This window comes from Megascapheus bottae, chromosome 12 (assembly GCF_031878675.1).
Source record: "Megascapheus bottae isolate mThoBot1 chromosome 12, mThoBot2.hap1, whole genome shotgun sequence".
NCBI lineage: Eukaryota > Metazoa > Chordata > Mammalia > Rodentia > Geomyidae > Megascapheus > Megascapheus bottae.
In genome coordinates, this window is record NC_143520.1 from 18,285,216 (window position 1) to 18,313,161 (window position 27,946).

At 34.9% G+C, this 27,946-nt stretch overlaps 1 protein-coding gene across 1 annotated transcript in view; it reads left to right on the plus strand.

Moving 5' to 3' along the window:
* The first annotated feature begins 435 nt into the window (after window positions 1–435).
* Window positions 436–27,946, plus strand: part of Kcnh7 (potassium voltage-gated channel subfamily H member 7) — a 468,230-nt gene continuing 440,719 nt past the window's right edge. Inside the window, exons 1-2 of the mRNA XM_090342730.1 lie at window positions 436–1,336; window positions 3,209–3,439. Of these exons, the coding sequence (XP_090198856.1) occupies window positions 1,261–1,336; window positions 3,209–3,439 (307 nt within the window). The 5' untranslated portion in view covers window positions 436–1,260. The remainder of the gene's footprint in view (window positions 1,337–3,208; window positions 3,440–27,946) is intronic.

Here is a 27,946-nt window from a genome sequence, read left to right on the forward strand (position 1 = left end):
TGGTTGAAATATTCAGGAGATGAATGGCTTGGGAGATCCCTTCCAGTCTAACAACTCTTAGCTCCACCCACCTTTTGTTCCTTCCCCCTAGCAACCAGCCTCGCCCATTTCCAACTCTCTCCTTGTTTTGTATAGGAGTCTTTCCCCCAATCTTTGCCATTCTCTTCGTTCTGAGCCCCTGGTCTCTGGAGCTCCCATCACCTCCACCCTTGCAACTCCTCAGAGCTTCACGCAAGGATACTGGGCATGCTCGGGCGGGTTTGATCCGCTCGTAACCGTTCCAAGGTGGGAGCAGAGTGCCAGTTCAGCTCAGGCTTCATCGCCCACCTCCAGGGGCACCGGGAGGCGAATCCCGCGCTCTCAGTTGGCTCAACCGCAATCGTCCACCTCCTGAAGCGGAGTGCCAACCGACCTTCCAAAACTCCTCCTGGAAGGGCTGTTTTCACACCTGTCTATTCTTTGTAGCTGAAGGTATTTTAGGCAGAGAAGCCCAAGGATAGAGCCCTGAGGGCAGTGGTCTTACAAATCACCTTCCCTGAGTGGCTGTTTGTCACTGAGTTTTGGAGATTTCTTGGCTGGCATTCGCTAAAGCACGCTTGAGTAATCCGAACTGTGGCGGCGCCCTAGCACCCAGATAAAGGCTGTGTGTGTGTGTGTGTGTGTGTGTGTGTGTGTGTGTGTGTAAAGGGAGAGGGCGGGGATAGAAACGTTAACTCCCCCCTTCACCCTCCCCAGCCTCTTTTCCTCTTTCCCCTTCGTTAAAAAGCCTCACAAGTCTCTCCCCTCCGCCCCCCGCCGGGCTCCCAACCTCACCCCCAGCCATCCACAGGGCTCTGGGCAGCAGCCAGGTTAAGCCCATTTGCACTAGGAAATTGGCGCTGCTTGGAAAAAGAGAAACGAATCGATTGCCCTTGTGACTCCCCTGCCACCCCTGCCCACCCCGCCCCCATCGCTCCCTCCCACTGCCCTCCCCCGCCGCCTCCCCTCACCCCGCCTCCTTTCCTCCCCTCCCACTCCCAAACCTCTCACCCGCAGCGGTCCGGCGCGAGATCCCCTCCCGAAGGTGAGGGGAATGGCTCAGATTCCCAAGAGGAGGGCGCGCGTCTGGAAGTGTTGTTAATGGGAAGAGATTTCTGGTTTCCAGAGAGGATGCTCTGCCACAAAGAGCGGCTGGCGCACCGGCCTGGGCTCTAGCCTAGGAGAGACCCGGGAGAAGTCCGGAGCTCGCGGGGGAGCGCTCCTCCGAGCACTGGGCTCAACATGCCCGTACGCAGGGGCCATGTGGCACCGCAGAATACGTTCTTGGGGACCATCATACGGAAATTTGAAGGGCAAAGTAAGTTGATTTGTTCTCTCCGCTCCTCTCTCTCTCTCTCTCTCTCTCTCTCTCTCTCTCTCTCTCTCTCTCTCTCTCTCTCTCTCTCTCTCTCTCTCTCTCTCTCTCTCTCTCTCTCTCTCTCTCTCTCTCTCTCTCTCTCTCTCTCTCTCTCTCTCTCTGCTTTGACAGTGCACTTGGCATCCACAGCTTACAAGCTGGGGAGACGGGCAGCTCCTGGGCTCTGGCAACTTAACAGGCTATGAATACCAGCCATCAGGTTCCAAAGACAGCGGGAGCGTTCGCTCTCTAATATTAATTTTGATTTACATGTTAGATGACAGTCTCCATTATACAAGGCAATTCGATCCTCCGCTCCTACTGCTCCATTATCTGTCTTGCTACTTAATGCCCTACTATTCTACTATCTTAAAGGGAACGTGCTTGTAGAACCAGGGGGTAATATTTTGAGGCTGTTTTATGGTAGACTTTTTAGAAGTCAGGAACCGAAAAGAGCCTTAGTATGGCAGCACGACAGTGTAAATGGAAATAGCGATGTAAATAGCTCATGCAAACTGTATCATCCCCCGCTCCCCCCGCCCTGTCCCCCAGCTCCAACTCAGGGAGGGGGGGGGGATGCAGGGCTGTAGAAAGATGCTTGCTTGGTGTTAGCTTATAGAAGCTAAACTTTATATTCAATCAGTACAAAAATACAATAAACGAGATCTTTTGCGAGAGCAGTATCTCAACTGTGCATGTTTCCAATGCAAATAGCTGACTAAAAAGGAGCGTTCCCATCGCTTTTGTCTCCCCTTAAAATTTTTCATCTAGAAATTTAAACATCGAAGAGCATACAATCTCACTGGGACTGAACTAGAAAAATGTGATGTATTCATGGACACTAATGATCAGGAATTATTTATGTTCATATAAATGTAGACGTATAATGATTTACCTGTTAGTTTATATTTCACATTTTGTTCATTCTCAAACACGCAGCTATGTTATATACTTTGGAATTTTACGGCACCTTATTTAGTGATGTCACAGTTTGCTACTTTGTTAACAATATAAACTTGCATAGCCTTCTTAACATTCTTTCTGGAAACAGTAAATAAATAATGCCTATTCCAAAAATTGCTAAAATCATTACATCTGAATATTTATGGCTGTACAAAATTTCAAGTTTCTCTCAAACTAAAAGAAAAAAAGAGGGGATGTTAACACAATACTTACTATATAGGTGAATATTTTTATTTTTTGGAAAATATACATTACAAAAAGGTGAGCCTTTGCACTACTAACCTGCTGAACAATGTGAAGTAATTTCATAGCTACAGCTCATTGTCGTGTCTTTAAAAAATATGATATGTAGAGAAATATGATATTAGAGAAATAGAGAAAGGGCTAAATCTGAGAATAATAACTACTTTTAAAAAGTTGCATTCAAAGGGCAAAAGTTGAAGTGAGAAATGTGCTAGCTAAAAGATGTTTCTGTCTTGATGGCTTAGATTAATTGCTATTTTACCATTAAATAGAATTCTAGACTATCTGTGAACCAGCTGTTCATCTGAGTGTCCAGTAGGACCTCTAGGCACAACTTTAAAACTAGACTGGCAGAATTTGTTTTTACAGTTGATTAATGGTTGCTCAATACTAACTGTTAGGATTACTTAGGCCTGCTAACTTTACACTTTGCAAGATATTCTTTTCTGTGCGGTGTGATGTGTGTGTGTGTGTGTGTGTGTGTGTGTGTGTGTGTAAAGGTCTAGGTAATTAGCACTTAGTGCAAGCACCTGCATTTCAGACTCTTTATTATGCAACAATTTGTTTCAGCATTTATAAGAATCTTATGAAACAGTTGAATGATGGCTTACCATTTTCTTATTACAGATAAAAAATTTATCATTGCAAATGCCAGGGTACAGAACTGTGCCATCATCTACTGCAATGATGGGTTCTGTGAGATGACTGGTTTCTCCAGGCCAGATGTGATGCAGAAGCCATGCACCTGCGACTTTCTCCATGGGCCCGAGACCAAAAGGCATGACATTGCCCAAATTGCCCAGGCATTGCTGGGGTCAGAGGAGAGAAAAGTGGAGGTCACTTATTATCACAAAAACGGTAAAGTTTATCTATTTGGTATTCCTTGTATTGGATTCTATTGAAAAGGTGATTTGATTATTGACGTTAGTATGCACAGAAACCCCAACTATTTCATTGTACATGTATGCTTTATTGATAATGCTTTACTGTACAAGATGTATGGATATTGATGTTCTTCTTAGTGGGCTAGTAGAAATCATTTCTTTGACAAGGGTACTCTGATGGAATTCATCAGCAGTGCAGTAGCAATGCCACTGAAGACAAAATGTCACACGTCAGTCTTGCACAGTTAGATCTAAAGGATAATATAAAGATCACTAACTTACCAATTAGACCAGTATGCACTGAGTAGGGAGCATGATTTCATTTGCTTCGACTTGAATTATTTCACAAAGTCGTGGTGAGAACTGTATACTAAAACTATTAGGTGAGAAGTGTTATTTGACTCTAGATGTTGATTCACAACACTTGTTTCCTTTCTTGGGTTTTTATATAACATTAACATAATATGTAGGAGCTTCTGAAATTAATATGATAAAGCTGTGTGAATTTGTTTTAAAATAGGAAAAAGAATACTTCATGATTGGTTATAAAATAAGAAATGTAGAAAAGAACTATGATTCATGAAAGTATTAGTACTCACTTTTAAAACTGCAGCAAACCTGGCATGGAAAACTTAAGATTATATTTTATCATCACATCAAAACTACACTTCTTCTTTCAGTTGCCATGAGAGCTCTATGTGGCTGTATATACATAAATATATATATATATATATATATATATAAACGCATACATATATGTACACATATTATGTGAGTGCCAATTTAGGGCTTAGAGTTAAAATATTTCTAGAAAATATTGGCTTATAGTTAATTTTGTCAAAATTGTATCATCTACTACTTCTGTTGAGAGAAATCAATGGTGCAGGGTGTACTTGCTCCTAATTTTAAAAAGCTGAAATTTTGGTATGTGTGTGATGTTCTGTGTAGCCTAGGCCATATAATGACTCATCATTTGATCATATGCAGAAAGAAAAGTAGCAAATAACAGGTCTAAATCTTCTTATTTCACTATAAATTAAATGTTCCATGCCAGAAAAATACACGATTCTGAATTACTGGATTCTGTTAACTGGAAAAAAATAAAACAGGTTTGTGTACATGTATGTTAGTATTAGATGAAATCAGTTATAAGATAACCAAACATTGTACATAGTTGTTAAGTCCTTTCTATTTTCCCTCCCTTTTTAATAAGCAGTGTGGATATTGTAGAATTTGTAAAATTTGGTTTGCTTTTAGACTTGAAAGCATTTATTGGACTGAAGATTTAAATACACAAATGCACCTTATTCTCTTTTGTCTATCTGATGTAGTCAAAATAGACTTTTGAAATAGTTTGAATGTTTGACATTACTTCCTGAGTATGTTCTGCAATGTCAGCCTTATATCATGGTTCTTCAGGATTTGCTGCTCTATCATTGATCATTATGTCTTTTAGACAATTTCAGAATTTTTTCAGCCTATGGAATTTAAGTATAAAACAAATCTTTGTTTTTAATGTGCATTCAAATAAAAAGTGTTTGGTAACTGAAATGATAGTTATGTGAACCCCAGTTAGTCCATATGATGTAACTGTGTAAAAAGTCCTGACAAATACTTTAAAGAATAATGAATGCACACAGAATCACAGATGTGATTCAAAATTTCTCTAGCAAAGATGTTAGTACACTGACTAGTGCAAATCTGTATTGAACAGTTTCTTGGTAACTCAAATTAGAATATTCATCCTTTCATGAAAGGGTAGCTTCTTTGGAAGCTCAGGTATTGAAGAATCAAACTTCGGTGACAGTCTTGTTTTCATTGTTGTTTTTATGGATGGGATTCAGATTTAAGTACTTGGATATTTTTAATATTGAAAACAAATTCTGGGCAGTTTCTTTGAATTGATTTGGAAAGTGTGAAGTGATTAGTGACCTCCTCTCCCCCAAAGAAAAACTGATTAATTTGAATGAACTCCATAACTTGTAAAGATAGAGTGACATTATCTTACTCTGAATGTAACAGAGATTTTATTTTGCTGATTGATCAGACATCTTGAAGAGAATACTCAGAGTATATTGGTTTTATTTAAGACAATTATAAAACTAGTCAGGACTTGCATTCAAGTGCGTTGACTGCCATTGACCTGCGAGCCACTCTACGTTTATATAAGCAGGAAGAAAAAAAACTTCCATCTCTTCCATTCATTTCCCAAATTTTTCTTAATTATTTTACTTTTGAGTTTGTTAATTCTACTAGTACCTGCTTCCATTACTTCAGTATTAAGAATTTCACAAAAATATAAAAAGTCATTAAATGAACCTAATGAGAAAATTATCAAAAAATTGAGTATTCTGCTTCCACTCCAGTCATTCATTTATAATGCAGTAGCAATTTCTCAGCAGACATTAGTTCTAAAAATTTACTTTGTAAAGTTGCCCAGAGGCTTTATACCTAGTTGAAAACTGTGATCTATGCAATAGCTCCTACTGAGTCAGTGCACCATGGTGTTATCCGTTGTTCCACCATGAGAATCATATGATTGTGCTAGGTACATCTGAACTTGCTATTTACCAGAATATTAATTTTTAAAAGCTGAGCTACAGTATTCGCAGCAAGAATATTTGACAGCCCTTCCTTTGAGAATTCTATTATACAGTTTAAATCATTATTACATAAATCACTTTTGGCAGCTGTAAAATATTGCCTAAGGTGATAAAGGTATAAATCTTTTGACATAAGACTCTAATTATACAAAACTGTAATTATATTGAGACATATGTATCACCATATATTTTAATGCAGTAATACAATCATTTAGAAACAAATTTTTAGGGAGAATGAGACATAGGAAATTTTCAGTCATTAAACAGTTTATCATTTGTAGATGATAGCAATTGGGTGAAAAGAACCCAACAGGAAAGCATAGTTCAGCTTGTCATCTCTTAGTAGGTTTTCCATTTGTTTGGGGTGCAGCATGGTATAGAGCTAGCTAGCTGAACAAACTTCAGAATTGTTCAACCATATTTAGTTATGTACCTGTAAGTTGCCAAATGACCTTCTGGAAAATTAAAGCAGATTTCTCTTAATGAGATTAAAGCCTCTGGCTAAGATGGGAAGGAAGATATAAAATGTATGCTTTAAGCAGGATAAAACTACATGTCAAGAAGGATGTAAAATATATGATTTTTTGAGATCCAGGGATATTCTGCTTCCAGATGCAGTTCAATGGCAACTTTGTGGACAATGAAGTATAGTACAACCTTTCCTATCTTTGGGCTGCTTTTCAATAACTGAATAATGGAAAGAGGACTGGGAAATGTCCTTGTCTGATTTTGACTGCATAAGGGCAAATTTCCAGGTGCATTATCAATCGTATTTTTACAACTTCTTATTCTGAGAGTTATGTGGAAGGATAATTTTGTTGTTGCTGTTGTTGGTGGTAGTGGTGGTTGTGGTAGTAGTGGTGTGTGTGTGTGTGTGTGTGTGTGTGTTGAAGATGTATACTTAGTGTTCACTTTTTTCAATAGTGTACCACACAATCAAAACACCATAAGAGGAGATGTAAAAGGAGATCCTTCATTCATTTCTACAAGACTCTCAAGACCTTTGTAACTAATGTCCACTTCCATCTCCTAAAGCCTAATTGTTTCCATGACATCATTTTCAAAGAAAAAGAGATCATAGTAATGATAAATTTAAGAAACTTTTAGTTATAGGGAGAACTTGTGAGTTTCAAGGTTAATTATTATTCTTCCTCTATATTTTTATTAAAATAAAAATGTGAATATGCTTTTCTTATTACCATTTTTAATTGCACATAACAATTTCAGAAAGAAGTAATTCAGTTCAGATAAACTTCTAGTCATACATATGTATCTATTCTAATATCTTTATATAATCTTTATGTCACATAATATATGCAGCTCTCCTAATTCTTGGATTGTGTAGTAGAGGTACAGATGGCAGTTTTAAAGATAAGAATAGAAATATAATATATGTGTGGGTAATTCAAGCAATAGGGAAGATTTCCAGGAGTTTGTTGCCTAGAATTGGTTTAAGTGTCACTTTAACTTTTTGTCTGTACTTTTCTGTTTTATTCAATAGGATATTATAACAACAGCAATACTAAAATTGATTTTCTTTCAAATATCTAAATTTTATAACATCTCTAGTATCCTTAAAAGTATACTTCATCAATTGTTTTTGTTGGTAAGATAAATATGTTCAAGATGCAGTCTTCCTCACCTGTTCACGTTTATTTCATCATCCTAAGTGAATATTTATTGTCCTGAAAATGGGTATGAGCTCTCTTCATCCTTCCCTGTACTGTACCCACTAGTACCATCCCCTTTATGCAAACAATCCCCATGCTAAAAAGAAGAGATGGTTCCTGCTTGTCTGAGAGAAAAGTGCTTGTTATTTTTACATCCAGGGTCAGTATACAAGTACTGACATTAAACAGGGAAGAACTCACTTTCTGCTAGCTTCAAAGAGTTTTTTTTTAATTGGTATTTGTTGTTGTTTTTGTTGTTTGAAATAAATCAACACAAGATCAGTTGCTGGCAGCTAGTTTTCTAGGAACATCTGTGGTTTGTTCAGCAACAAAGAAGCAGCTTTGGAGTATGATGTATTGGCATCCATCTGTCCATCTCAACAGAATTCTCAGGATCAATTTCTGTTGCTTTCTCTCCTCTTACTTTTAAATCTCAAAGGTCATTCATTGAATCCTTTCAGTCCTTTCCTCTAAAATATCCTATAAGGTTCCTCTGTACCCACTTTCAGGTGCTCTGATTTAAGTGTTCTTGATGCTTCTTCAAAAATATGGAAGTATCCACTTTCCTTCACTTCATTCACCCAAGTGACATCACATAATGAATCCCCAAACAAGAGAATACCCTCTCATAATTTTAGGCTGATCAAATGCCTTACATTCATTAAAGGATTTATCTTTATTTCTGGTATGGTTTCTTTCCACAATGTATTTGATGTTCATCAATTAATTGACTAAATTGCCAAACACATTTTAGCTATGAATATTATGTTCCAATCATCTTCATCATTTCACAGTTTCTATACAGAAGGTCCAAGCTATCCAATATGAACATTTTATACCTAGTGCCACATCTTATCATTCAGTCTTTTCTCAAAAATTTCTAACTCACAATGAAGCTTGAATTCAGGGATACAGAATAATGAAAGGGTAAAGTCCAAACCAATGAAGTTAATTATTAATGAAGTAATAGCAATTATTATTGTTCAATAAAGGTACTTTCTCTGAGTTGCTTGCAGTTAGCAACAATAGTGATCTACTGGGAAGAATTAGAACCATGCATTGGGGGTAAGGAGAGAGAAAGTGGGAGAAAAACTTGGGAAGGGGTACCAATGTCAAAGAACACTATCTAATCAATGTAACTGTTAAAGTACACTACCTGATGAATGTAACTCTAACCCCTCTGTACATCACCCCAACAATAAAAAAAAGAAATAGGAACAGGCAGCAATAACACATTAATCTCTACAGTGAGAAAATATGTCCATTACTGAAAAGTTAAGAAAGAAACTAGTCCTAGGTGAGTTGTAAGAAGAATACTAGGCTCCTGTTACAATGATTGAATATTTTATAAAATCCTCATTTTTCTTTAATTTTACTTTAGATTCTGGTATATAATAGCAAAGTGTTCTTTGGGTGACCAAGAAAGCCATGGCTGAATCGGCCTTCTTTGACTTTTCCAGGTTGAAACTATTCTATTTTTATGCATTTCCATTATTTAGTTTTTGCTTTTTTTTTTGCCAGCCCTGGGCTTGAGCTCAGGGCCTGAGCACTGTCCTTGGATTTTCTCTCTCAAGGCTAGAGTTCTGCCACTTGAGCCTAAGCAGCACTTCTGGCTTTTTTTTTTTTTGTATGTGGTACTGAGGAATTGAACCCAGGTCTTTATGTGTATTAGGCAAGCACTCTATCACTAGGTCAAACTCTTGGCCTTCCATTATTTAGTAGAATGTCTCATATTATTTTTTACAAAGAAAAAGGGGAAAAATACAAGTGAATGATATACAGTGTAAAGTGAATTATATGTAATAGGTAGGGAATGAAATATGCAGTGATTGGCAGGAGGTGGGTAGAAGATGCTGGGAAGTTTCTCTTTAGTTGTTCTAGCTTGCAGGATGGACTTAAAGTAGACTGTCAGGTAAAATAAGCCAGGTTGTTTGGGATACAGAGTTTTTGTTGTCATCATTTTGACTGAATTTTCCTCCAGTTAAGGATTCTTAATCAGAAGACAAAATAGCAGGTTAGCTTTATTATTGTCATTTTTTCTGCTTTTTTTTCTTCCCTTAACATTATGAGGAGTATTTAAATCATCATTATTGCTTGGTTCTGATAAAATGCTAATTCTGTATGCAGCTACAAACATTAATGTTTTAAGAAACATATAGTACTTTCATGGGATCGTAGCAACTTTGAATATCTGTCATATTCACACAGACCATTCACTTCTACAGTAAAGGCATCTCTTCAAATTTTGTTTAGTGATGATGGCTCACACCTGTAATACTAACTACTCAGGAGGCTGAAATTTGAGGATCAAGGTTCAAAGCCAGCCTGGGCACAAAAAGACCTGAGACTCTTATTTTCAATTAATCTCTAGAAAATGGAAAGTGGAACTTGGTGGTAGACTTGAGCTGAAGAGCTCTGGGCCATTGCCCAGGCCCAGGGCTAAGGTGGTAGCCTTGAGCTGAAGAGTTCAGGGACAGCACCCAGGTCGAGTTCAAGCCCCATAACCTCCACACATAAAAAAATGTGTTTAATGAAATCTGTTTTGATAAACCAATATATGTGTATAATAAAGAAAATTAAAATGTAAAATTAGTGGTGGCTCTGTAGTTTTTTCTCAAAAATCAAGTCAAGACAAACAGCCAAGAGAAATAAATAAGGAATTTACACAAGGAAAAAAGTGTTTTGTGAATGATCACGTTTGGTACCCACAATAAATATTTGTGCATACTAATTAAGATCATATCAATCTGACAAAAAAACCATGTGAGAACTAAGAAACATTATATAATTAGGGAATAATTTAAAATCAGGGTTTTCTTTACATTTTTACCACATTAGTTAAAATTTTTGCTTTTTAAAAAATCTGACATATAATAACTACTTTTCTTAGTAATATCAATCAGTTGCTATTTTATAAATGGATGTACTTTCTAGCTGTTATTTCTTATCCTATTCCACTACTGAAAATAGATGAATGCTTATTGAATTCCAGTTAGTCACTGGTTCATTGTACAAATTTCTTTAACTGACTTGTGTGATATTTGATAACAGATATTTTATAATCCCTATCAACATATCATTTCATTTTGGGTTAAGAAGGAAAAATATTGATAAGGTAAAGCTAAGATTCAACCAAAATCTGTCTAGAATTAAAAACTCTATTATACTGTATCCAAACAATGCAATTTTAAAACTTTACCCACTACTATGTGGCTTCATTCTAGTTCCTAATCATAGGTTCTTTTGATAATCTTCACAGTAGATATGATCAATGTATCTCACATCAGAACCTAAATAGAATAGGGTTTATCATAAATATGCTTTGCTGTATTTAACCTTTTTAAAAATTTTTTAAACTGTTATTCATTTTTATGGCCAGTCCTGGAGCTTGTACTCAAGGCCTAAACATTGTCTCAGAGCTTGTTTTGCTCAAGGCTATTATTCTACCACTTGAGCAACCGTGCCACTTCTGGCTTTTTTTGTTTATGTGGTACCAAGGAATCAAATTAAGGACTTCATACATGCTAGGCAAGCACTAAGTCACATTCCCTGGACCGTGTTTCATTTTAAATGTAAATCCGCCAAAATGGAACTATGTCCATGTATTGAATTTTAATAGAATAAAAAATACTACTTTAGACATGAAATTCTTTTAGAGTTTCTTCATATATTTTTATTGTAATTAATAGAAGGGCTACATTATTTTTACCAGATAGAAGGTGCATTAATTCACATACATTGATACTCTTTCTCATAGACATGAAATTTTTATAACCTTTATTAGTGACATACAAGTGTCTACATTTTGGAGTATACATCAGCTTAGATTTGAGGATTATTTTAGTTAAGGGTTTCATGTCTATTAACTACTTAGTTCTTGTTCAAGAATTACATGTTCAGATATGATTCATTGACAGTTTTTTTATATATTTTTTATTGTAATTAATAGAAGGGTTACATTATATTTGCCCGATAGAAGGTGCATTTATTCCCATACATTGATACCCTTTCACCTGTCTTGGTCCCCATTTCCCTCGACCCCACCCCCACACCTCATCTTGTTTTCCCCCCCATCCCTATCCAATTTCAAATAACCAAATACAAATGTATCCAATATATCAGGTAACAAAGTGAGATACTGTAACAATATGAGATAACCAAGGGACAGCAAAAGAGATGAGAGATAACATAGTACCTTAAGGACAACAATCATTCATTATATGGCTTTTGTTTCTATATCCTAGAGATCCTTTCATTTAGCGTCATACAATATGGCCTTTTGTATCAAGGTTTTGCTCTATTGCAAATCTCTGCTAGGAGAGACCAAGGTTTCTACTGATTATGACAAATGAGGGAAACCATTGAGCCTAAGTTCCTTTGAGTCTGGCTTACTTCACTTAATATGATCTTTTCAAAATCTTTCCATTTCCTAACAAATGGGGCAATGTCATTCTTTCTGACAGCAGCATAGAATTCCATTGTGAACAAATACCACATCTTGTTGATCCATTCATCAACTGAGGGACATCTAGGTTGGTTCCATATCTTTGCTATGGTAAATAGTGCTGCAATGAACATTGTTGTGCTGGTGGATTTAGTATGTCCTTGTTTCTGGATGATTGGGTAAATGCCAAGTAGTGGAATTGCTGGGTCATAGGGGAGCTTTATGCTTAGTCTTTTGAGGAACTGCCATACTGCTTTCCATCTTATTTGATATGATTATGTAATTTGACAGAATTCACCACTAGTATTTAAAAGAATTATGCACTTCACCACCGCATAATTATTGTGCATTATATTTTAACATAATATTTAATAATATATGTTATATTTTGCATTCCTATATGATAGTTATTCCCAGTTTGTTGAAACACTTCCACTTTTCTTCATCTTCTGTTAAATGTCACATGTAATGCATTCTGCATTTTACCTCCTCACAGAAATTACCTCCCTCAGGATTGTTCCCTCTACCCTCTGGGTTCCTTCATCTTGAAAAACCTTTCTGTGTCCTTCACCAACACTTATACCAACTTCTGAACAGTTTTCAATCCCCATTACTTCCTAAGCTTGTGTCTAAATCCCTCAGACAGACAGCCTTTTCCATATTTCCTTTCATCATTTTCTTGTCATCTTACAAAATTATGTTGTAGAAATTTACTTCTATGTCTGTCTTACACTGAACACGTAACATTTTGAAGGCACTTATTAAGATACTTATTCTAAGTTAGAGGAAATGTAAGGAGTTTTTCTTAAATATATATATATAAAATTGTCCAGGACACAACTATTTTCAGATGACCATCTCTGTAAGATGTCTGTGTCTAGAAAAGTCATATTCATTCATTCATTCATTCAATATCTTAAGCCAATTATTTTATAGACATGACAAATATAAAATTAATAACTTATATTGATTAATAATTTCAAAAGAATGTTTTAATACTAAAATGCTTACATCTCTACAAAAGCATAACTATTAATTACTTTTCCATGCCTCAGAAAAAGAAATGTGGATTGTCTGAAAAGTCTGCACAGATTATGTACACCATCAGTGATTTTGAGGGAATAACCTCAGGTTAATAAATAGGAAGAGATTCTCTTCGATCCCTGTAGCAAATGAGTGGGTTGAAAGCCCTTCCAAACCTCCCTGTATCAACTTAATTAAAACCTCATGTTAAAATACTCATGAAATCTTACAAAACTTGGCCATTTTTATTCTGATAACTTTTTCATCCATCATTTCCCACATGCTAGAAATGCCTCATAGCTATACTGGCCTTCCAATAAAATAAATTCTTCTTTGTATTTTCACAAACCTTGAGTCGGGAATTGAGAGTGTAAAGCCTGTGTGGCATCAGGAAATACTGTCAGTTATAACTGGATGCAGCACTTCCAGTCCTCAGCAAGGACATCATACCTTTACTTTCTCTGTTTTTGTCAAAGTAATCCAACTCTACATTTGGAATATTGGAAAGACAGAGATAAAAGAGAGAATAAAGACCTATAACATAGAAATGAGGAGATGAGAATTGTTGAAATAACATGCATTTTATTTGTAATTTTTCTACACTCACATGTATATACATGTATGCATAGGGAATTTTTATCAATACATGAAAAATGCTATGCTTTTTATGCCAGGCTATGGTTTGTTTTTCTAACTGAGTAATTTATGCTAAATCTACATATAGTCTAAAACCTATATAAATAATCTCAGTATTTAAAAATGATTTCAATAGAGGAAATAGCATATTATACAAAACACCCTCCTAAGGAACATATTGTAATTTCTAACTTCTTACCATTGTAAAAGCATTAAAAAAAACCCTGCATCTGTACTTCTGCATTTCCTTCATATATACATCCTGAAATACATTTTGTGCTGGATAAAACAGTAAATGTATCTTAAAAGCATACATGCATTTTTGTTACCTTTTAGCAAATGATATACTCTCTAAATGAAGAATTCACTTAATTACAAATTTCATATGCAAAATGAAACTTCTCATTCCATTTGTAATTTTACCAATCCCATAATATAGTACCTTAAAATTAACTTAATATATTTTCTGAAAAAATGTATGTGCAAAGTATTTGAGGTAATGCTTTTCATTTTAAAGAACCAAATATGGTTATTACTAGGGAGCAATGTGAAAGCTTGTTTTTGAATGGCCATACTTGTAAAAATTGTACTGCACACACACACACACACACACACACACACACACACACTCCTACACATTTTTATCTTTGTATTCAACATTTCCATTTTGGTAATATTTCATCAAATATCCAAGTCTCAAATTCTACAATTGTATTACATTTTTACTATTTAATTAATTTACAAATTATTGTTTGAAATCCTATATAAATAACTGGATTTTAAACTAAATTTATTTATTTATTTATTTATTTATTTTTACTAGTTGTTGTTCTTAAGCACTGAGCACTGGACCTGAGCTCTGTCACTGAGCCTCTTTTGTTCAAAGTTAGTGCTCTACCACTTGAACCTCAGTGCTACTTCTGGCTTTATCTTAGTAATTTATTGCATGTAACTCACAGATTTTCCTGCCTAGGCTGGCTCAGAATAGTAATCCTAAGATCTTAGTTACCTGAGTAGCTAGAATTATAAGTGTCAGCCACTGGCACCCAGCTTAACTTTACTATTTCTTATTGTAAAATTAATATTTTAAATATAATGAAAGTAATTAACAGTACAACAGAAAATAGTTTTTCAATAGTTTTCATTGTACATATACATTTTCTATAAAGTATTAGTTTCTTCATATAAAAAGTGATTACCAGAAAAACTAAACATTCTGCTAGAATAGACATAGAAATCAAATGCACTTGCTGACCAAAACTGACATTCAGTGTTCAAAATTACAAAATAAAATAGGAGAGAATACATAAGAAAGAAAAACTTCATATTTTATTGGATTAACTAAAACCTTTACCCAAATACCCCAGTATAATACTATCAAGAAGACTTCAGGGAACCATCCTTCTATTGCTAAACTATCTTACTTAAACAAGATGATTCCCAAATTGCTGTTCTTAGAATGTCTTCCCTGAATGAAGAACTACAGAAAAATGCCACTAATGATGCTCAACTTCAATTTTCCTGTTAGTAACTGTTCAGTTCAAATTCTAAAACTGCAGGACTTGTATTCATGCAGTTTATATTTTTAGAGTGAACAGGTATTCTGCTGAAATGTTATACCCAACAACATTCATTATTCCAAATATCTTTCTTGGAAATCATGCTTAATATGACATATAGAAAAGTGTAGGATAGTTATTGACTCATTTGGTGTTACCAGTCACTGCATTGACAAAATTCCTTTGAAAAATAATTTACATGAAAGAATTATTTTAATTTTTACCAATACTGACTTCATTTTCTGAATCACCAAGTAATAGTTTAATAATACCATCATTTTGTCAATATTAAACAATAAAATTAAGGAGGTGTTAGAGCTATATCTCTGCTGCAGAAATGACAGATTCAAGTATAAAAGAATAAACAAAGCTAGGTGCAGTGGCTCACGCCTCTAATCCTAGCTACTCAGGAACTGAGATCTGAGGTTCATAGTCCAAAGCAATCCCTGGACACTAAAAAGTCCATGAGACTCCAATTAACCACCAGAAAAGAGGAAGTGGCGTTGTGGCTCCAGGGATAGGTAGAGTGGTAGCCTTGAGCTGAAGAGCTCAGGGACAGTACCTAGGCCCAGAGTTCAAGCCCCATGAATAATAATAAAAAATAAAATAAAATTGCCATGACAGAAGTACTTTCTATAAGATATTTTAAAAATCATATGTACCATATATTTCAGATATAAAGAATTAAGATTAAACTTTCACCTACATGAAGAAATACTTGGAAAATAACCATAAGAGCAATTCTCTAATTCTTATTTCACTCTAGCACTAGGTACATGTGCCTACCTCTGCAGAAAGTGCCAAGAAACATACACCCAGAAAAGGCCATGCAAACTGTTTATAGCATTGAACTGAACTTGGTGGCTGTTAATATTAGTATTATTGAATTAAAGTAATCAGTAATCTCATGTCTCCAAATCTAGTCCTATCGTAACTCAATGTAAAAATCAAACTCCAGAACTATATTATTTTGGTTGATATGTATTTCTTTACTTAGATTTGTATACAGTATTTATTCTAATGTATTAACATCTTGGATTATTGATAGTAAATTATAAGTAATTTTATGCTTGGGGAAGAATTAAATGTTAGTGCTTGGTATGATAACAAAGTGTGCTATGTTATGTTATGAGTATAGTATGAGTACTTTAAGTAAAATGCACATCTCATTTCAAATATTTATTATATGTCCATATTCTTCTAAAGTATTCCCTTTAAGGGGAAGGATAAAATGATTGGGAGTGGGTGGGGAGAGGGAAAGTAGGACAAAAACTTGAGAAGTAATAATGCACATGCTACCTGACAAATGTAATTGTAAACCCCTCTATACATTATCCCAACGATGAAATAAACAAGCAAAAATACATTGAGATGTTGTGCTATTAGTGAACATAAATCTTCTTTGAAAGCATATGTCTGCATGCAACCCCTTAATGTGAGCTCAAATATACACAAAATGTACAAATAGCTAGACTTAAGTTCTACCTTGGCAAAAAAAAGTGTGGGCATAGTAGGATGTTAAGCATTTACATATTTTTAAGTTAGAAACTTCTAATCTTTTTTTCTGTAACTACAATTATACAGGATTTTCCAAGATAGTAAGCTCTTGCTTTTAGTATTTCATTCTTGTTTTCCTCTGTTTATCAATTATGGTAATTGGCATTTGTAAATTATTTAAATCTCTCAGCTAATATGCATAAAGTAGCTGCTCAACACACTATTATTGAAGATCAATAACTGATTTAAAATAAAAAACAAACTCTTTTAGGCAAGCCAGAATGTGATCTTCACTTACTTGATAAAATCGAAGTGGTTTGTAGCCTATTAGGAAGACAGAACACAGCATTGAGTTTCAGATCATGGATGCCACAATCAGATGGCTTGATTCAAAGCCAAGAACATACATGAACTATTTGTTTTTCTGCAAATGTGTCTTCATCTGTGAAATGGACATTTTTGACCACTGTGAAACAAATACATTATGTTGATAATGAGCTATACAACTTATAGGGAAAGGAGGATGGTAGGGGCAAAAATGGGAGATATATAACTGCAATTGCTTTTTTCATCACCTTTAAAATAACAGTAATAAATAATAAATGAATAAATAAAAAGTATCTTACTGGATTATATAAAAATAAATATAGTTGCAAAAACACATTCAGTAATTCTTTTTCCCTTATTAGTTTAGCATGTGTCTGCAAATGAAGTATGGAAAGGAAACTATTTTGAAATAGATAAAATTTAAAATGTATATGAAATAGACATGCTTATTAAGTGTTGTGTTTAAAGTGAAATTTGCAACCAGGTATGTGATTGGATAAATAGTATGACTTAAAGTCTAGTATCAATCAAAGTAAGAATCAGAGGTAATTTTTGAAATGTGTAAATATGAAGTCCAGGAAATTAATGTAAAGATTATGATCTCGTTCAAATTTTGGATAATTTCTTTAAACTTAGTCTTATTTGAAATTGTGAAGATTCATTTTTTCATATATTTTTTATTGTAATTAATAGAAGGGTTACATTATATTCACCAGATAGAAGGTGCATTAATTCAAATACATTGATACCCTTTCTCATGTCTTGGTCCCCATTTCCCTTCCCCCATCCCCCACCCCTCATCTTGTTTTCCCCCCTTCCCTATCCAATTTCAAATAATCAAATATGCATTATCCAATATATCAGATAACAAAGTGAAATACTGTAACAATATGAGATAACCAAGGGACAGCAAAAGAGATAAGAGATAACATAGTACATTAAGGACTACAATCACTCATTATATGGCTTTTGTTTTTATATCCAAGAGGTCATTTCATTTAGCGTCATACTGTATGGCCTTATGTATCTAGGTTTTGCTCTATTGCAAATCTCTGCTAGGAGAGCCCACGGTTTCTACTGATTATGACAAATGAGGGAAACCATTGAGCCTATGTTCTTTTGAGTCTGGCTAACTTCACTTAGTATTTTTTCTAAGTCTTTCCATTTCCTGGAATTCTATGCTGTTGTCAGAAAGAACGAGATCACTACTGGAACTTTTAATAGTTTCCAGAGCACATCTGTCTTTCAGTTCTATCGCAACTGATTCGCTAAAAGTGTTTAAGGCACAAGCATATCTGGAAACAAATGTTCCTGCAATGCCACAGTTATATGTAAGGTCATCCTATCTGCATCCATCCAGAATTTACTAAGAATTAAAATGAATCTTATTTATGGCTAAATGTGTAAATAACTGAAAGCTACCTACTTTTAGAAAATATGTAATGCAAAGATCCACATTCCAGCCCCCTGGCTATGCTGGCTATGTAATCTATAATGTAAGAAGAATTCTGTTTACTTAATACCTACTAGGAGATTAAAAAAAAACAATATAAATTAGTTACATGTGAATCAGATGGGTGGATGTACCAAATTTTGGATTTTTGGATAGTTGTACCAAATTTTCAAATACTATACAATCCAGTGGCATAGCTAGATTATAAGCAGTTTTTACCCTTTCCAAAGTTAAGAATCAAAAATATAGCCACTCATTCTTTCAATGCTTAAAATGCTTACTGTGTCGACAAAGAAGGTATCATGGAATCTGGAAAAATGAGTCAGAATTCCGCCAAAGAATACAGTGCACCTGCTGACCTCTGAAATAAGACTGCAAATGAATTCTTCTATAAATACCATGTTGATGGTTCTTTGTAAAAGGAATTAACTTTAACCATTTTGTGATCTATTGTGAGCCAGAAAAGCCCCAAAAGGTAAAAAAGACTGAGTTCATTGTTGAATGTCAGCATTCTATTACAGAATATCTTTAACTTTCAAAAAGAACTTTATCTCAGGCACTGTCAAAGAATGAAGATAGACAGGCAATGTATACAGTCATTTGACTTGAGTTTTCCCATTAGTTTTGGCTATATGTATGTATTAGTTTAGTTGTGATCACATGGAAATTTATTTGTGCCATAGGTAAAAATTTTCATATTGAGTTGGAAAGTTAGTCCCAGAAATGTGGAGACAGAGAAGAGAAAGTCACCCATATTCTAAAAAAATGGTAAGACTTAAGTTAATTAATTCAGATTTGGGGATGTTAAACTAATTCGTTTGTCTCATGATCTTCAGTAGAAATTCCTTTCTGCAAAGGGATTTCTCCAGAGGAAAATGCAGACATCAAAAGGCAAAGTGAGAGAAGATTAAATTGTTTTACAAAGGGAAGTTAAACCAAACTGGTACAGCTGGCATCCTCATAGTGTTTGTATTTAACAGATTCAGTACAAACAAAAAGGAAATTATCTTTTGAAAATTGGACTCGTAAACAAACTTAATCTTTGTAGTGCTGCAATTCAAAAAGGGTGAAAATTCTGTGAATTAAATAGTTATAATGATCTTCCTTACATTCCAATGTTATCCATTTTTGCCTATAAATTAACTCTGGTTACTATGGTCAATGGACATATGGATTTTCAAGATTTTCCTTTTGTCTGATTTCTTGTTAATGGTTGGTGTCTTTTGACTCTATATTTGCTGACTGAAAAGTCTTGCATTAAAAAGTGCTTGAGTGGCTGGGTGTTAACAGCTCATGCCTGTAATCTAAGCTACTTAGGAGGCACAGATGTGAGGATCATAATTCAAAGCCAGCCCATATAAGACAGTGCATGAGACTGTTATCTCCAATTAAACATCAGAAAACTAGAAGTGTAGCTGCCAAATCAAAGTGGTAGAGTGCTGCCAATCTTAAACAGAAAAGCTCAAGTTCCATGTCTAGGTCTTGAGTTCAACGTCCATGATTGACTTCTCCCCAAAAATAAAGCAAAGGAAGGAAGGAAGGAAGAAAGGAAGGAAAGAGTGAGGGAGGGAGGGAGGGAGGGAGGGAGGGAGGAAGGGAGGGTGGGAGGGAGGGAGGGAGGGAAGGAGGTGGGAAGGAAGAAGGAAGATAAAAACAAAAGGAAAAGATAAAGAAAGAAAAAGGAAGAAAGAAATAAGAAGAAAGAAAAGGGAAAGATAAAGAAAGAAAGAGGAAATTCAGAGATAATAGAAATAATTGGCAAGGGCTGGGAGTTTAATCTAGTGGTGGAGTGCTTGCCTAGCATGCTTGAAGACCCAGGTTCAATTCCTTGGTACCACATACATAGAAAAAAGCTGGATGTGTGTGGTGCTGAGGCTCAAGTGGTAGAGCTTTATCCTTGAGAAAGTCTAAGGACAGTGCTCATGCCCTGAACTCAAGCCTGGGACTGGCAACAACAACAAAAAAATAATTGCCTGGCAGACGACAACTAGTTTACCATGCTTCTAATAAAATTGCAAGGAGTAATTCCTGTTTATAATGCAACTATTATCATTTACTAAAACATTTATTATAATAAATGACAATCTATTAACTATTGAATAAGTATTTATAAAATAGATGAGTTGAAACATAATATGGTGAATGTTTCTGTAATCTTCACAAAGATTCAGCTTCACAGTTTCAAGTTGCTGTTTTTTTTCTCTCCATATTTGTGTATCACGTACACAGACACACACACACACACACACACACACACACACATCTGATACAGCTTTTATGTAGCAATTCACTTATTTTGCTGAGACATTTCAATTTACCTTCAGAGATACTGATCCATCATGTTAATATTTTACCTGTGAGTGAATAAAATTGCAGCTTAATTATCAAATTAAAAAATTTTACCTAGAGATAATTCTACTTAGTGGCATCTCATATAAAATCCTCACAATCATGCTTCCATTGTCTGTAACATAGGTTGTCTTTATCAATTCAGGATTTAAGCTCATATATATCATAATTTATTGCAGTCTGTGTATGGTTTCATTTAGTCTGGACAATTTCCCTGACCTTGTCATTTCATAGCATGGCTTGAGGAAGAGATTAATTTTATTTTTCCAAATGTTCATTTTGGATTGTTTATTCTTCTCAACTTGATATAGGTTATATATAATTATCGCTATCTTTTTCAACATTACAAAAGTATATGATGTCAGTTTCTGTCATTATTCTTGATGTTAATGTCAAACATACTAACTTTAGTTATGGTGCTTTTTATACAATTTGACAAGAAAATCTAAAATAAAGATGGAAAATCTCTTGATTTCATTAGGAAAATAAATTAACAAAATATGCAAGACTTCTTTAGTAAAAGAATTATAATCCAAATTAAGGGAATTTGACAAAGAAAAGAGTAAAATGAGAGATAATCTTTGTTTATGTATTGCAAATCTGAATGTAGTAAAGATGTTCATTCTCCCAAATTTAATCAGCAACCCTAACCAAATGATAATGTAATCAATTCACCAGTGTATTAAAAATAATATATAGACATCTAGAGAAATAATTAAAATAATCATAGAAAAGAACAATGTTGGGACACCAAAATAACATCCTTTTAAAAATTATTATAAAGCCCCAGTCCATGGCAGTCTGTGTGGCATGGGCTCATTTATTACCAGACTGAACATCAGAACCGAATTGGCTTCAAAATGTAGGTAATTCAGGAGAATAGATAAGCACAGGTTTCAAGAAGCTGCTGATGTACCCAGAAAAAATCTGAAGCAACTGGATTGTGTGTGGTCAGTAGGAAGGAGGAGGGGGTAAGAGAATGAGGAGACTTGGGAGGGTGAGGGGAGGAGGAAGAGTAGGAAGGGATGGAAGAGAAAAGGGGGAGAAGGCAGGGGAAAAGAGGAATAGGGGACAGAGAGAAAGGGAGAAAAGAGGGGAAGGAGGAGTAGGAGGAAGAAAAAGAGGAAGAGGAAGAAGGAAGAGGAAGAAGAAAAGGAAGAGAAGGAAGAGCAAGAAGAGGAAGAAGATCAGTAGTAACTTGGAAGCTTCGGGTCAGAGAGGGGCAATTCGTTTAAGCTGAGGAAACTAAGAAACCAGAAGAAGAGTGAGTGGGCAGCGCAGTCTTGCAAAGCAAGGAAGGCACATTATGAACACAGGACAATAGGCAGAGAGAACAAATATGGGACATTATTTTTATTCCTAAGTGGTAAACAGATCTTTAGTGATGAGCAGGCCCTTCTAGGTAGGGCAATTTCTATAGATTTCTATTAGCAGTTTTCAAGTCTAATTCAGGAAAGAAGATTTTAATGAAAGTCAATTTTTCTTTGATGCAGATCTAAAGAATTTTACTAAAGTAAAGCATGGTCAGGGAAGAAAGGAATATGGACTACTGGAAATATAAGATGGGTTCATAACTAAGGCTTTTAACTCGGGAGAACACCAGTTTGTAGACATCTGAGAGAATAATCAGGAAAAGGTAAACATGCTAGAGGTGCTTCCACTAAAATCTTGAGTCAGAACAGCTCAATTTTATTTGAAAATTGAGTTAAAGTGTTTAAATATAATGTAAAACTAGGGTTAATACCAATAGTTTCAAAAGATGATACAGGTTGACTTCATAAATAGATCCTAAAAGAGAATTTTATTTGTGGCCATTAGAACTAATAAACATGTTTGGGATACAAAGTTAATATTTTATTAATTTTTGAATCATTAAAATCAACCAGTGTTCTTAATTCATTCCTCTTAGATCCCCCCTTTATTACATTCCAATATGTATAATCATAACTATAATCCATCAGGACACACAGATCCAAGTGTTATTTTCCTAATTTTCTTTTGTTCTTTAGTCAATAGCTTCAAGATCAGTCTCCAAACCATACCTAAACCCTATCATACACATGATTGCAATACTTTTAATGGGAAAATGATTATTCATACTTCCAATTACACCAGAACTTATTCTATTTGTATATTTCATGGAGTGACTATTGACTTGATTTTATTAAAATATTTCCCCTCTGATTATTTTGAAATCTCTAAAATGTCACTATTTTAAACTGAAGTCTTTATTTTACTATCGCATAGTTAGAAAAATTTGAAAAGTTAGATACATATTCTCCATTAATCACCATTATATTTAAAATATTCTGAGAGTCACTTATTCTGTGAGAATCTGACTTCCCAAGTGTTAAAGACAAAGTTCCTATCTACTAATTAGGTTTCAGAAGAATAGCAAAAGACAGAAAACAAAGGAGGATTCAAAGGCAGGAAACAAAACATGACTTTCAAAAAATAAATAAATATATGGTCCTAGAATTAAGAGAGTAAAGTAGGGAAACTGCTTCAAGGCAAGAAGAGATTTACAGGAAAATATAAAAAGCTTATTAGCAAGAAAAAGGAGACTGCTATGTCCCTCCCCCTAATGGAAGAACTCCAGTGAAATCTCTGACAAGCTTAAGACCAAGAGGGTTATCTGAGACTAGACACAAGGATCCTAGAAGGATGGATTCTGTGGTGAGGAGAATATTTATTCCTTAGATCTATTTACTGTTCTATTTGGAGCTGAGGCAGGAGTGATGAATAATGGATTGCAGGACACTCTAATTGTCTCTGTAACAAAGGCAGAAGCCCAGGAATTCATTACAACTTATTGTGTGAGAACCATATATTGACAGTTACACAGATGAAAGTGCTCTCAGTCTATAGATAACAGATCTTTGCTCCAAGCAACAGATTTAACTTTCCCAGAAGTTAATACTTGAGGCCTGTTTTGACTTCCACACCTTGTCTATTTGGTAAAACTAGATTAAGCCTGTTGGAAAACAAGTGACTAACAATAAGGTCGTTTCCTTCCATCATTCAGTAAATTTAAAATTGCATTCCCTTACCTAAAATAGAAATGTAGGAGAATATCTTTTTTCATATATATTTATTATAATTAATAGAAGGGTTACATTATATTCACCAGATAGAAGGTGCATTACTTCACAAACATCGATACTCTTTCTCATATCTTAGTCCCTGTTTTCCTCCCCCCACCCCTGCCCCCATTTTGTTTTCCCCCCTTCCCTATCCTATTTCAAAGAACCAAATGAGCATATATACAATATATCAGATAACCAGGTGAAATACTGTAACAATATGAGATAACCAAGGAACAGCAAAAGAGATGAGCGATAACATAGTACATTAAGGACACTACATTAATCACTCCTTTTATGGCTTTTTTATATACTGGTGGTCCTTTCATTAATATTCTAAGCATTGAAATCTTCTATTAGAGTTTTTACGATATTCCTTGATGGTTTCTGGACCAGAGAGGCATACAAAAGGTGAATACCAATCCTAATTATTGTTGGTCTCTTTTCCTTTCCTACTTCCTATCATCTTCCTTCATTTTTCCTCATCAAAGTCCTTATTTCAGAAAGTTACAAACCAAAGCCAAGTGAAATGTTTAACATATTCACATCTTCAAATACTTAAAAGAATGTCACCCTATTACTTAGTAAAAACATTGCTACCATGCCCATTTTCTCAAGTAAGAAATATTCTTACAAGATCAATAAAGCTTGAATTGCTTTACCATGGAGATACAGAATACCTTGTCTGAATATCAAGTTGGCATTTGTTACTGAGTTTGTAGCAAATCATACAGCTTTTTATTTTCTCGTTGAACTTCTTTTTAACTCGGGTTAGTACTTTTAACACAATCTTTAATGGCTCCTTTTTTTAAAAAAATCCAAATCACACATAAAGTGCATGAGTCTATAAATTGATTTAAAGCTCTTGATGAGAGCTGGTGCAATTTGTACTGCATATTCAAAGCATAAGACAACACTGCTTGCTTTAGAATTTTATTTTGATATTCTAAAAGGGAAACTCACATCTTATGAAGAATATATAGGAGCATTAAAAATGAAATAGAACTCAGGTCTGTTTGAGTTGATGAATCTTATTTACTGGGTTTTATGAGTTCATGCAGGTGTTTTTGGGTAATGAGCTCTTGCAAATAGTTTTGGAAACTATTTGAGTTTATGTCTATAAGCTAACTAACCTGGCTGGAAAAGCAATGACATAAATTTTGTTATATTCCTTCTGCCTTCTTTGCCCTGCTTGTCAGGTTCTTAATTTGCTGAGTTTTGTTACAAAATATATCATTTCCATTTTAAATATTTCCATTTTAAATATTTCTGGTTTGTGTGTGTGTGGTGTGTATCTGTGTGTGTGTGTGTGTGTGTGTGTGTGAGAGAGAGAGAGAGAGAGAGAGAGAGAGAGAGAGAGAGAGAGAGAGAGAGAGAGAGAGAGGATAAATGTAGACCTGAGAATTGTGTTACCAATTTTATTCTAAGAGTTGGGAATCCACAACCTGCTTAAAAATTTCTTTAATTCAATTTGGTACCGGATGGTCAAATTAAGAGAAGAAACATTACAGATACTTCAGCAATGTAGTTATTCCTTCCGAAACCAATGTAATGTAATGCTGTTTGAGAAATCTGAACACTTCAGGGGAACATTATCAAAATAGTTTCCAATGCAAAGCATGGTGTTCATTTCACTTGCAATCTAATGAAAACTCGATATCACTACAAATAAAATGCTTGTAGTTTATTTAAGAACATAAAGGAGTTAACATTTAGTAGTCATAATGACCTATATTTATTTTTTAACCTTTATGCAGAGTGCAATATTCATCAATCTCCAAGACATGGACTTACATCAGACCAAACTGGCCATCCATCAGAACCAACTTTTCTTAATAAATGTCAGTAGTTCAGGAGAATAGATAGGCATAATTTTCAGGAAGCTGCTGATCTGTCTAGAATAATTCTGAAGCGGTTGGACAGTGTATGGTCAGTGACATATAGTACAGCCAGGGCATGGAGTAGAGAATTCAGGTGCTGAGATGTATTACTATTTACAAAGTACACAAATGGATGAACAGCTATGACTATCATGAATTCAGTGTCTGAATGATCACAGATACCATAAGCATATATTGCTCTAGGCCTGCCCATTATGTACCATTTTATTACCCATAGGATGTTCTTTCATATCAACAGTTGCTAGGATGCCTATTACTATAAGCTTCAAGTGAGAGAAAATTATCCATTATTTATGACCTAAGTATATATTACCTCCTAATTATGAGAATTCAGATATTATACTGCAATTTCAAAATTATTTGATGTGGGAACTGATAGTGGCTATAGAGTTCTTGAGAAAAGTTGATCCACAGTTTGGTCCAGTCTGGCTGTGAGCAAAGGTCAATTTTCTAAATTTCAAAGAGAGACAGTAAAGAGATCTGTTTTCATTGGTTGCTTTCTGAATTTTTCTGTGAATTCTTACTTCTATTTGTAATCATCACATGTCTGTCCATCTGTAAGGCCCAGAAATTCTGAATCCTGACAATCTAATGAAACTATACTGACAACAGTCTACAAGGGCTGTCTGCATTGCAAGGTTGTCTTTGGTCAGTTTTCCTTTTTTGGCTTCTTGATTCTGTGATGTGTCTTTCTTCCATTTGTTTCTATGATTCTCGTTTTCCACTGTCCTCTGGTCTTAAATTTTTCCTTCCACTACTACTACCATTGATTCTAACTCATATTTGTACCTCCCAAATGTAAGCTGTGGGACTTTCCTGGCCCATAGATAAGTGTTTTATTTTGTAATGTTTAATGGGCCTTTTAACTTCACTGCAAGATTAACTTGTCATGAACACATTTTTCTTCCTCACCTTAAAGGGATCTCTTATGTACACCATTCTTCTTGGAATGAAGGATTAAAATCTTCACATACTTCGTGATTTATTTTTGTCTTCTTTATTTTAGCCACTCTCTGCATTGGTGATGTAAAAAATTAATCCTTCCTTATCTGGTGAATATAATGTAACCTTTCTATTAATCATAATAAAAATTATGAAATTATGAAAAAGATTGATCCTTCCTTTTGCTTTCTTTATATCCAAATCCAATATATTTGTCTAGACCTTTAACAGCTCTCTAGATTATTATAGGATTCTCGTTATGGTTCTCACTCAGGCCAATCGTTATATCCCTCTAATTATTTCGTATCTTCCTGCCAGTCTATTCCCCCATTAGCCCTCTTTTCATTGATTCCCTTTTATCTCAAAACATTTTAGACTTCCCATCTAAAGTTTCTACTGTTTTGCTAAGTTTCCAGACTCCTTTGATTAATTTTTTTTTTGCCAGTCCTGGGCATGGACTCAGGGCCTGTGCACTGTCCTTGGGTTCTTTTTCTCAAGGATAGACCTCTTTTACTTGAGCCTCTACACCATTTCTGGCTTTTTTCTATGTATGTGGTACTAAGGACCCAGGTCTTCATGCATATTAGGCAATCACTTTACCACTAGGCCAAACTCCTGGCCCTTTCAGACTCCTTAATAACTACCTCTGCTTTGCATCCCGATGTTTCTTTAACTTATTAAAGAAAAAAATGTTACATTACAGTTTATCATTATGTTAATATGCACACAAACACAGGAACACACACAGGCACACACACACACACACACACACACACACACACACACACACACACACACACACTGGTTTCCAAGTTTTCTGTCATATTTTTCTCATGATCATGAAGAATTCCCTACTTGTTGCAATGGTTAAAAATCCACAATTTCCTTGAAGAATATTTCAAAATAGTCTTACACAAGTTATATACAAGCATCTACTCATTTTGTAGTAAACTGAGTGTTAAATTACTAGCTTGTAAATTCATTAAGAATAGAA